Source organism: Aphidius gifuensis, linkage group LG6 (genome assembly GCF_014905175.1).
Source record: "Aphidius gifuensis isolate YNYX2018 linkage group LG6, ASM1490517v1, whole genome shotgun sequence".
In the NCBI taxonomy this organism is placed as follows: Eukaryota; Metazoa; Arthropoda; class Insecta; order Hymenoptera; family Braconidae; genus Aphidius; species Aphidius gifuensis.
In genome coordinates this window covers 6,850,972-6,863,771 of record NC_057793.1, presented here as the reverse complement: position 1 = coordinate 6,863,771, position 12,800 = coordinate 6,850,972, and the positions used below count along the sequence as shown (strand labels likewise).

At 22.1% G+C, this 12,800-nt stretch overlaps 1 protein-coding gene across 2 annotated transcripts; it reads left to right on the top strand.

Moving 5' to 3' along the window:
- Window positions 1-1,204: 1,204 nt before the first annotated feature.
- On the top strand, window positions 1,205-11,941 carry LOC122859139 (serine/threonine-protein kinase pakA-like). Of its 2 annotated transcripts, XM_044162526.1 has the most exons (7): window positions 1,205-1,534; window positions 2,693-6,243; window positions 6,627-6,728; window positions 9,067-9,203; window positions 9,503-9,997; window positions 10,701-10,955; window positions 11,038-11,337. In XM_044162526.1, the coding sequence occupies exons 1-7, from the start codon at window positions 1,452-1,454 to the stop codon at window positions 11,242-11,244; spliced, it is 4,830 nt and encodes a 1,609-aa protein (XP_044018461.1). In that variant the 5' UTR covers window positions 1,205-1,451; the 3' UTR covers window positions 11,245-11,337. The 2 variants fall into 2 exon arrangements, with proteins under 2 accessions (XP_044018461.1, XP_044018462.1); XM_044162527.1 differs by lacking the exon at window positions 6,627-6,728 and having other exon boundaries at window positions 1,231-1,534; window positions 11,038-11,941.
- The last annotated feature ends 859 nt before the right edge of the window (window positions 11,942-12,800 follow it).

Genomic DNA, 12,800 nt, shown 5'->3' with positions numbered 1-12,800 from the left:
AATAAATATTAATAAATTATTATTATCATCATTATTACATAAATTGTTTGAATAATTTCAAATTAAAATTTCATTATAGCTTGCCAGACAGCTGTTCATAAAAAATGTCAAAATAAATGCTGACAAAATGTCCTGAAAATGTCTGTTTGTTTTAGGATACAATGAAGACGTTGATTTATTATTTTGGATGCATCAAGTTCAAAAATTTATTGATCAAGTATAACGCTTAGTGTGAGCTTTTAACTTAACTGTAAATTTATTTTACTAATTTATCAATTAACTAATTAATTTATTCATTAACACTTATTCATTTCGATTTTTTATATATTTTTTTTGTACAATATACTTGGATTGCTTTAAAATATAATAATTAAATATAAAAAATATATATCATTTATAAAATTAAGTATAATTTATGATATTTATAAATTAATAAATTAGTCTTTTTTATTAATTACAGTATTTAAGAAAACGTTTCAAAGTTGATGTACCACACAGATTTCGATCACACACATTTATGTCTCCAACATTTTGCGATCATTGTGGTTCAATGCTTTATGGATTTTTTCGTCAGGGTATGCAATGTGATGGTGAGTAAATTATAAACAAACAAACTTAAATAAACAAAAAAATCTTATAAACAATTTATTGTTGTTATTTAAATTTTAATCAAACTACTTTTAAATATTCAAAAAAAAAAACTATATCCTTTTTCTTTTTTGCCAATTATAAAAATCAAAAAACAATTCATCTTTTTAATGAACAATAACAATAATTTGTTTATAATATATATTTAAATAATAATTAAATAATTTAAAAGAAAAAAAACTATCTTTGGCTCATACGAATTTTTTAAAATAATTAAATAATCTAATTTAAAAAAAAAATACTCTATCGATTTATAAAATATTTTGGCATTTGATAAACATAAATATTATTTAAACAATGAATAAATAATATTGCCAAAATATAATGACATTAAGTGTGAAAAAAAATTTTTTAAAAAGCATGATTTTTTTTGCTTATTTGTCACAATTAAAATGTTTTTTTTTTTTATTTTTTTAACAAAATTATGTGTTGATGTTTAAATACGACATTTATTATTATTTTATTAGTATATTTTGATTGTATAATGTGTGTAGTTTGTGCATACTAGGGAAGTCTGATAGATATACTTAAATTTCTATTATTATACACATTGAGTTCGCTGGCTTAAAACTCAGTCGGTCTTGGCTCCCTGAACCGTGAGAACACAAATATTTAAAACACCTGAAATTTATTGAAATTATTATTATTAAAAAATTTTTTTTCCTTCATTATTTATTTAACTAATGAACCAAAATAAAAGTGGGTGATTGTGATTATAAATTAATTTATTAATGTCATTTATTGATAAATAAATCAATTGTGAAATTTAAATTTTTTTCCGTTTTTTTTTTTAAATTTTCAAAATGTCATATTATGGGGATGGTAGCCCCTATTTTTATGGTGGTCCATTTTCAACTCATAGTTCTCTAATGACAGGCACAGGACGGTAAGATAATTCGAAAAAAAAAAATTTAATTAATGTATTTCGATTTAGAAAAAAAAATCGAAATATTCACGAAAATTAAATTTCCTATTTTTTTCTTTTTTTTTTTTTTATAATAATAATTATTTAAACTAAATAATTAAAATTTAAATAAATAAAAAATTAACTTAAATTAAAATTTATATTTTAATTTATTAAATGAAAAAAAAATTTGACATTTAAATTAATTATTTAAATAATTATAGAAAAAACAAAAGAAAATTTCGAATCAAATTTTTTTTATGAAATTTTCAAAAATTTGTTACTTAATTATTATTATTTACAAATTTAACAATTGTTTGCCATTATTTCCGGTTATTTTAATACGTAAGATGTTAAAATAAGCAAATAAATTTGATACCCTGGCATTTGAGGGACGTCACACTCAACAATTCTTGACATAATCGAAGGGCAATGTAAATTATTTTATCTTCTACACAAAAAAAAAACCTAAATTATAAATAAAATAATACTTAAGGCCTAGTAATTACACTTGGTAACAAGCCAGACAAAAGAACAAAATTAAAAAAAAAACATTAACTACTTTGTTCCATTCTTTGTTTGATACCATTCCAATTAAATTTCGCCACAATTGAATTTTTAGCATTCAAATCATTCTCCAAATTATAACTCTGTCTTAAAATCTTCATCAACATTCTCAACATATTAAAATTTAAATAACAATTTAAATACCCATTATTATCCTCAATATAATTATGACAAATTAATTTTATTTTTTTATATTTTTTCATTTGGATTATTGCCAAAAAAAATCCGACATCTGCAAATAGTTAATCGTCCTCAATCGATCAAATCATACGAAAGTTTAAAATGTTATTAGGACATGTTGAGAAATTAAATAAACAATAATGCACATTGAGAACACATCAATCAACACAATCATTTCATCCATATCAAAAAAAATAAATTTCTAAACATGAAAAACAAAGTTAAATCATCAAAAAAAAAAAAAAAAAAACCCAAGGCCAGATATTTTTAATTTATCATGAGTGACGTCTCTTAAACTGCTGACTAACAAAAATTACGTGATAATTTAAAACAAAAAGAAAATAACGTATGTAATAATTAGAGAAAAACAAAAAAAAATAATAAATTTTTCAGGGTTCACACACCCTTGAGATACTCACCGCACTTATCAACAATATCAGAATCACCATTGAGTACATATCGTCGTTATGCACCATCAGCAATACTTCCATCAAGAACAAAAAGAATAATTGATACAGCTGATATTGATGTATCAACACCACGTTCATATCAATCACCATCATCATCATCGTCACAACAACAACAACAACAACAACATGGTCATCGTTTACGTCGTGATCGTCCAACAATTAGAATACGTTCACAAGCATTAAAAAATAATCCAGCACTACGTGATCATTATGAACGTCGTGAAAAATCAATTGGTGAACAACTTGTTGAAAAATTTTTAATAAAAGATAAAAAAATTATTGATAATAATTTAACACAGCTTACAAGTTCAAGTTACAATGATACAACTGATATTGAAGATCAACAAGAGGCAATACAAAAACGTGTTACAAGAAGAATGACAAGAAGACGTTCATCAGCTGATATACAAATGGATTCAAAACAATTACAACGTGAAATGGTTATTGCACAAGTACAAGCTGAAGTATTGGATAATCTTGTTGCTGAAGAACAAGCTGAAATTGAAGTTGAAACTAAAAAAGGAAATTTTATACATAAAAATACTATTAGATGTAGTAATATTTGTAAAAAAACAGATAGTGATGATGATGATGATATTAATAATAATGATACAATGAAAAAAATACAAAAAAAAGCTAAAAAACGTAAAAAATCATTATTATTATCGTCATCTACACAAATTGATAATAAAAAAAATGATAATATTGAGCTGTTTAAAGTTGAAGAGCCTAATAATGTTGATGATTTATCAACAAAATCAGAAATTAATAAGCTAAATAAATATGAACAATTTAGAGAAAGTATACATTTACCAAATCCAGGAGAATTAAAATTAAAAAATGATAAATTTTGTAAAAAAATTATCAATGATGATGAAAAAATTATAATATTACCAGTTAAAAAATCTTATGTACTTGATAAATCAAGAAATAGTGCTTATTTAACATTAAAACCACAAATTTTAAAAACAACAATAACAACTGATGACAATAAATTGACAACTGATGAGAATAAATTAATTCATGATGATTTAAATAAATTAAAATTTAATGACGTTGATTTATTGATTGATGCCAATATCCGGTCTAATAATGTTGAAAGTGATGTAGAGGTCATCAAACGGAATATTAATTTAGTTGAAACAAGTGGAGGGGTGATGATTGCTGATGATGATAGTAAAAAAAATAATTATCGAGATGATTCTAATTTAATTAGTGTAATAGATGATAAATCCGTGAACACATCAATCAGCAATTCAACAACAAAAGACCTTGAAGAACCTTGTCAAAATTTAGATAATTTAAATCTAAAAAATTTAGCTGTAAGTGTTGATGGTGTTGATGATAATGATGATGAAAAGGTAAAAATAAAAGAAAATCAAGATGATAATTTGAGTAAAAAAAATGATAATAATTTGGTGATTGAAAAAAAAATTAATGAATTGACAAAAGACATTGTTGGTGATATTGAAAATAATAATATTGGTAAGTGTAAAATAATTAATGTTGATGATAATTTGAAGGTTGTTAAGGAGAAAAAAAAATATGATAAAGTTTCTGAAGTATTGCCAAGTGCGACAGTAATTAATCTTGGTACTTGCGTAGTTGAAAAAAATATTGAAGATACTAATAAAATAATTAATGATAATTTAACAGTTGATGATTGTATTGATACTATTGATAAATCAAGTGGTTTAATTATTGATAAAGATATAAAGAAAGAAGAAGAGATAAATTTAATTGAAAAAAATGTTGTAAATATTCAAGAAGATTGTAATAAAATAATTGATGAAAAATTATCAGTTGATGAAAAAATAGATCCTGTTAAAATTGACGAATCAAATGCCATAATTATTGATAAAAAAAAAGAAGATTTAAATGATAAATTAATAATTAAAAATAAAACACTTGTTAAATTAAAATATTCATCAACAGACAGTGGAATTGGTGGATCAATTGATTCTGATGTTATAAATTCAAAAATAACAAATAAAAATTTATTAAAAAATACATTAGTAAATTCAAAAGGTCATTCATTCGAGTGTGATGATGATGTTCGTGTTAAAATAATAAATTCAACAAGTCGTGAAACAACACCAGAAATAAAAGACAGTAATAAAATTATTCCAGTTAAAAAAGTTAAAAAGAAAATAGCTGTTAATAAAAAGCTATCATCATTTGATGATAAATTATTGGATAATAAAAATAATGATTTATCAAGTTGTATTGATAAAATAAAACCAATTATTGAACCAGTTAAAGAATCATCAGAAGACGTTGATTTTTGGAGTGAAATTAAATCTAAAAATCAACAAGCTGTTAAAAATAAAAATATTACATTGAAAAAATCATTGAGTGAGCCAATACCTTGTGTTGAACAAGAAAAAATTGAAGACAATCATCAAGAAGATAAAAAAGCAGAAGAAAATAATGTCAATGAAATTTTTAAAATATCTGAAAAAGATGAAATTGATATTGAAAAATCATTGAAACCTGAAGCACCAAATGAATCAAAAGATCTAGTTGATAATTTAATAGAAATAAATAATAGTTTGGAAATACCTGACATGGTTGTTGAGCCAACTTTAACTCAAGAAGTCAAAGAACCTGAAAATAATTCATCAGAATTTATTAATGATAATTCAACATCAATAACACCAACAACAACACCAACAACATTAGCAATTGATGCTGAAAAATTACCAATAGATTCATCAATAACAACAAATGATGATAAAGAAATAATTAATAATGATGAAGATGACGATGAGAGTCCAAAAACACCAACAAATGAAGAAGAAGAAATAATAATAAATAAAAATATATCAAAATGGGACAAGAGTCTTAATTTATTTGAGCTTGATGATACAGAATTATCTTCCACCACCACCACCACCAACTCTACTACAACCATAAAAAAAATTACAGAAAAAGAAAAAGAGGTCATTGCATCAGTTGTGCCACAAGCATCAACCAAGAAAAAACTAACAAAACGTAAAAAATCAACCCAAAAATTAAATGATACAAGTGTTATACGTAAAATTCGTCAAAATAAAAAATCATCAACATCAACATCACCAACATCAACAACTATAAATAATAATAGTAAAAATAAAACAATAAAAAAAGATAATAAAAAAATATTATCACCACGAGTTAGTAATAAAATACAAAAACGTCCACAAGAATTATTTAAAATGTTTTATACAACACCAACATTATTATTAACAGCAACACCAAGAGATTTATCAAAAGTTAAAAGAGTTAAAATTAAAAAAAAAAAACATTCAACAAGATCACCATCTGGTAAAAGTGATAGTACTGAAAGTTCATCAAGTACACAAAGTACAACAACAACAACAACAACTGAATCAACACGTAGTGATAATTCAATTGAACATGAAGATGAACAAAAAAGAGTATCATCAACAAGAAGCAATGATTCTGGATTTGATGGATCACCAAGATTATCTAGTACTTATTTTATTTCATAATTTTTATTTTATTGTTTAATTGTGTCATTAACATCATCATCATCAATGATTGATTGAATCTTTTATCAATTGTTATTTCAATTGATTTAATGCCAATTATTTTGATGTCATTTTGACAAAGACACTGTCAATTTATTGTGTCTAATTTATTTAAGTTTGTTCTAATTTATTGATGAATATTGTTAGAAAAATTAAATCATTCATCATGAAAATTCAACTTAATCAATATTATCAATGTAAATTTAACTGCATGGAATTTTATTTGTTTTTATTTTCTACTAACTTTTAATATTAAAAATTCGTATGAGCTGATAGGGTTGATGATTAAAATATATACTATTAAGATTATTATTATGTGATTAGATTGCGACATGGTTTGTCACAAAAAATGTGAAAAATTAACTGGTAATCTTTGTGGATTAAATCAAAAACTCGTTGCTGAAGCACTGCAAGCTCTAAAACGAGGTGAGTTTAAGCTAAATTAATAATTATTAAAATAATTATCAGTGACATCAAGACATTGACCATTCTCAATGTGAAAAAGTAAAATTTATAAAAAAAAAAAAAAATTAAACAACTGTCTAAAGTGTCTTTAGTTACGTTTTATAAATATTTTTTAAAAAAAATTTATAAAATGCATTATTAATGCCAGAAATCTTGCGCAGTAAAGTTAAAATTATTTTTAGTTTTACCTACCATTTATTTTTTTATTTTAAATATTTCTTTTTTTTTTTTTTCTTCTTATATATTATTTCTTCATCAGTCTCTTGGATTTATATTCGTTTTATTTTGTCTATGTGACGTCAGGTGGTTATGGATGAGATGTATTTTTTTTTTAAAACTTTTGTATAATTTGAAACAGTTTGATCTGCGCATTCAAGTTTTTAACAATTCTTTAGTGTTTATTTTGTTGAATTATTTATTTATTATTTTTATTGTTTATATTTATTAGTTAATATGAGACCTAGAAGGTACATTCGTGGAATTGATAATAGACGTGTTAGTTTAGAAATATCTCAAGATATTTTGCAGGGAAATTTAGATACTCATGATAATGTTGATGGTATGAAAAGTTTAATGATGAAAAAAAATAATTATAAATAAATAGTTTAATAGTTAAATTTTTAATAGAAAAAAAAAATCAAAAAGTGTCTGTGATGATAAATTTATTGTTGTTTGGGGAAAAAACAAAATTTTTTTCGAATTAAAAATTATTTGGATATAGAAATTTGATGTTGAACGTGTTGAGAAATTGTTGTGGAATTTAACAAGTGGGATTTTGCCAAAATCATATCCAAATTAAGAAAAGCCAGACTATATAAATTTTTAATTTTCTTTTTTTTTTTTTATCACGATAAATTTATTTTAATAATTTATGAAAAACAGCTGCGTTTTGGTTGATTATTTTAATTTTAAATTTTATTTATGGTAATTTTACTTTTAATTAGTTTTCACATTTTTAATTATAAAATAATATATTTAAACAAATAAAATAAAGTTGAAATATTCTGGGCTACATTTTGTAGACATTGTCACATTAAATTTTTTAAACAACTTGCACTTGTTTCCGGGTTTGCTATATTTACTTTAAATATCCATAAAATTATCATTCTTTCTACTTTAAATTTACAACAGTTAAATAATTAAAAATACAAGATGAAAGAAAAAAATAATTTAAAAACACAATCATTAAAATGAAAAATAAAAAAATTAACAATACAATTGAATTTTCGCCAATATTAAAAAGCAAAAAACATTAAAATTGAAAATAAATAAATAAATGACGTCAATAAACAAAGAAAATATTAAATGCCAAGATTTAAAAAAAAAAAAAAAAAAATTCTAAATTTTTTAACAATCTATATTAAAATCTAAAAATAGAAAATTTCTTCATTAAAAAAATATAAAAAAATTATGTGTTAGTTGAGTATAAAAATAAAAATGATGCTGCAATGAAAAAATAAAATAAAATTTAAGTAATAAATGCAGACTTTAAAATAAAAATTAAAAATAAATAAAAAATTTTTTAATTTAAATTAGAAAATTAAAAAATGAAATTATTTAAAAGTTAAGAAATCTATGTTTTTCGTTATTATTATTATGTTGTTTTTTTTTTTTAAATAAATCAAAATTATTAAACGGTTATTTGTTGAATCTGGCACGTGATACATAAACTTGAAAAATATGTAATTGAATAGTCATTCAACCCTCTGGCTCGTGTGTCTCCATGACCCTGAATAAAAATCTTGAAAAATTTACAAACACAAAATAGTCAAAATAAAATTATTCAAAAAAAAAAAAATAATAATAAATAAATAAACATGTGTTTTGTTAAATATATCCAACCACCTGTTATAACAATCAATCATCATGAATTTTGACTAAACTATTTCACGACAAAATATGCTTTATTTACAAACATAAAATCAAAAAAAAACCATCAAATTTATTAATAACATTTTGCAAAAAAAAATGCTTGTGTGATTAAATGATTATTTATAAATATTAATTGTAAATTTTAATTAGCATGTGAACATGTGTTTTTTAAATAAAAAATAAGGAAGAAAAATTATAAATGAGACGAACACAAATGAGTATATTCTATTTTTAAAAAATGTCACTTTAGCCAAATGTACATCTGGGCAGATAACATTTGGCTGGTGCCAAACTGGCGAGTTCATCAAGAGACAATTAAAATCAGGGTCAAATTGACAACCTCATTCAATTTAATCTACTTCCTTATTTTATTTTATCTTTTGGTTTTATAATAATTTAATTTCACATTTTTTAAATTAATTTACAGCACCTTCACAATCATCAGATAATCAACGTCATTCTGATAGTTCAGATCATCTTCATGCAAGTGGTAGGATAACACCACCAGCAACAAATTTACCAAGATTTAAAAAATATACTGTTGAAGATTTTCATTTTCTCAAAGTAAGATTATTTATTAAATTCGAAAAATATTTTTTTTTTGATAATTAATATTAATAATTTTCAAATTTTAATTTTTTGGCTTTAAATATAAATTTTTTAAAAATAAAATTAGTTATGATTTATGTAAATTATCTAGACATAACAATTTTTTTTTTTCTTTTTTTTTGATACATATAACAAAAAAAAGATTGAATAAATCAAAATAAATTTACTAATTTTAATATGAATATTAAAATAATAATAAATTAAAATAATGAGTTGTTGAAATAATAATAATTATTTGAATTATGTTTTTTAAGGTTCTTGGAAAGGGAAGCTTTGGCAAAGTTCTTTTGGCTGAATTACGTGGTACAGATTGTGTTTATGCTGTTAAATGTCTGAAAAAAGATGTTGTTTTAGAAGATGATGATGTTGAATGTACACTTATTGAAAGAAAAGTATTAACTCTTGCAACAAGACATCCATATTTATGTCATTTATTTTGTACATTTCAAACTGAATCACATTTATTTTTCGTTATGGAATATTTAAATGGTGGTGATTTGATGTTTCATATACAAAAATCTGGTAGATTTGCTGAATTTAGAGCGAGATTTTATGCTGCGGAAATATGGTCTGGACTTAGCTTTCTTCATAAAAAAGGAATAGTATATCGGGATTTGAAACTTGATAATGTATTACTTGATTTTGAAGGACACATTAGAATTGCCGATTTTGGTATGTGTAAATTACAAATATTTTTGGACAGAACTGCTGATACATTTTGTGGTACACCTGACTACATGGCACCAGAGGTAAATATGAATTATTATGAAAATTTATTATTTTAAAATATAATTATATTATTTATGATTAATAAATATATTTAGAATTAAAAATTTATGATCTAAAAAATAGATAAATTGAAATAATAAATATCCTGATTAATAAAAATTTCTAACATAAATAAAATAATAATAATAAAAACATAGGTTTGTTGCGTTATGTTGAAGTAATGATAAATGCATGTAAAATATTTAAAATTAAAATAATAATAATAAATAATTAAAAATAGTATAACAATATTAAAATATAATCTAACAAAATAAACATTAATGACTATTATATGTAAATGATCTCAAATAATTAATGATAAATAAATCAATCAATCGATTATTAAAATATTACATTTATTAATGTACAATTTTTTAAATTTACTTTATATCATTATATTTTCATTTTCATAATTTTAATTATTATATTTATTATGGAATAATTAATTATATTAATCATTGTATATGACTTTCCTAAAGATATAATTATCATCATTGATTATATAATAATTACATTATGAATAAAGATATTTAAATATAATTATCATTGTATTTATCATTTTATCATATTATCTTTTCGACATTTTAAATTTATTTATTTGGAAAATTAATTTATTAATCATTGTATATTGCCCTGACTCAATCTCATTATCATTATTATAATTTGAAATTAAATAAATTGCAGATAATAAAAGGTTTAAAGTATAATCAAGCTGTTGATTGGTGGTCATTTGGTGTATTACTTTATGAAATGTTAACTGGACAATCACCATTTTCTGGATGTGATGAGGATGAATTATTTTGGAGTATATGTAATGAAAGACCATTTATACCAAGATATTTATCACAAGAAGCTATGAATATACTAGTGACATTGCTGGAAAAAGATGCTGGAAAAAGGCCACTTGCACATGACATACAATTACATCCATTTTTTCATGTAAATATATTTATTTATTTATTTTTTTTTTGCTCATTTAAATGATGAAAAAATTATAATTATTTATCTTTTTTTCGAATAGGCAATGCAATGGGAAAGACTAGAAAGAAGACTGTTAGAACCACCATTCAAGCCAGCACTTGAACACACACTGGATACAAAATATTTTGATACAGCTTTTACTGTTGAAAAACCAAGATTAACACCAGTACCTGAACAAATATTAACATCAATGGACCAGGGTGTCTTTCAAGGTTTTTCATATACAAATCCAAATGCAACTGATTAATCATTTGATTTTAATTAAAACACAAAATCAATAAATGATTTTCAAGAGGATTTAAATATTTATATCCATTAATTATCAACGTGCTGTGATTGGAGCGTTCTTTTTAATATTTGTTATTTAATTATATTATTTATTATCATTGTTGTAAATACAAAATATAATTTATTTAAAAAAAAAAAAAAATGAACGCAAGTTTTTTCTTTGATATTTAAAATATCTTATGGAAATTCATAGAAATATATTTGACAATAAATTATTAATTAATTTTAAATATATATTATTGAATTTATTTTTTAAATAATATTAAATTTCATTATTTGATTATAAAAAATTTTTTTTTATTTTATTTTTTACTCTGTATTATGAAAAAACAAAAAAAAAACCAAAAATTTAATTTAAAAAATTATTTTATTTTTTAATTTTGAAAATTATAAAAATAATTTATTTGAAAAAAAAAAATTTAATTAATTTACATATTTTTATGATTATTTAGTAGATGTAGTATTTTTTTTTTTTTTTCCATTAATTTAATTTAAACCTGTTATTTAAATAATTAATAAAAAAAAAAAAATTAATTTAATTTATACATAAAATTGTACTTAAAAATGAGAAAAAAAAAAATAAAAAAATAGTAACAGAAATCAGAATGATTGTTTTTAAAGATAATTTAAATGTTAATAAAATTTCATTAAGAAAATTTATGAAAATATAAGTTTTCAATTTTTAAAAAATTTTCTTTTTAATATTTTTATTTATGAAAACAAAGTATCACCACTACCATTATTCCATCATCAACAAAAAGTTAATTTTAATTTTACTTTTTCCACACACTCCCTCTTGCAAAATTTTAATTTTTTTTTTCTTTTAATTCTTCATTTATCTCTTTGATGAGTCTGACGCGAAACTTTTGCTCTGAATCTAATTTTAAATCGCCAAGAAATTGGCAAACATTTTCATCCAATGTGTGTTTCATGCTTGCACATACTTGTCTGATCACATGGCCAATTTTTAAAATATATTTATTCAACTAATAATTAATAATTATAAGAATATTTTAAATTTACAAATAACAAATAAAAATTATGCAAATGATTTTTATATAATTCAATTACGTTTGTTATTAATTGAATACGAAACAAAGTATTATTTAGCTTTTGGTTTGTTTATTTTGAAATTTATTTGAATGAAATTTCTTGAATATTATATGTGAATAAATGTATTATTCAAGTCTGAGGATAGACACATGGTTTACAGGCAAAAAACCACAGGTCTGTGTTGAGTTTATGGACCGTAACTAATGCCAATTGACTGTGGTAATAAAAATTCATCAACTCGCTATTCATCCATGCTCATAACTACTATTATTTCTATGTGTATTAAAATTTTTAATAGTATTTATTTTGTAATAGAGGTTTTTTACTATTTTCAAAATAATATATCAAATATTAATTTAAAATTTGATAATTAAATTTGCAAGTTTTCTATTTTAATTGTTTATAAATTTATTGTAATTTTCGAAAATATTCAATTTATAAAGCTAGATGTTTTGTAATAAT

Excerpts from the sequence above, each read along its gene's own strand:
- LOC122859139 (XM_044162526.1), top strand. The coding sequence starts at position 1,452 with ATGTCATATTATGGGGATGGTAGCCCCTATTTTTATGGTGGTCCATTT. Across the intron at positions 1,535-2,692 it reads CTAATGACAGGCACAGGACG|GGTTCACACACCCTTGAGAT; the intron begins GTAAGATAATTC and ends TAAATTTTTCAG. Across the intron at positions 6,244-6,626 it reads TGGATCACCAAGATTATCTA|ATTGCGACATGGTTTGTCAC; the intron begins GTACTTATTTTA and ends TTATGTGATTAG.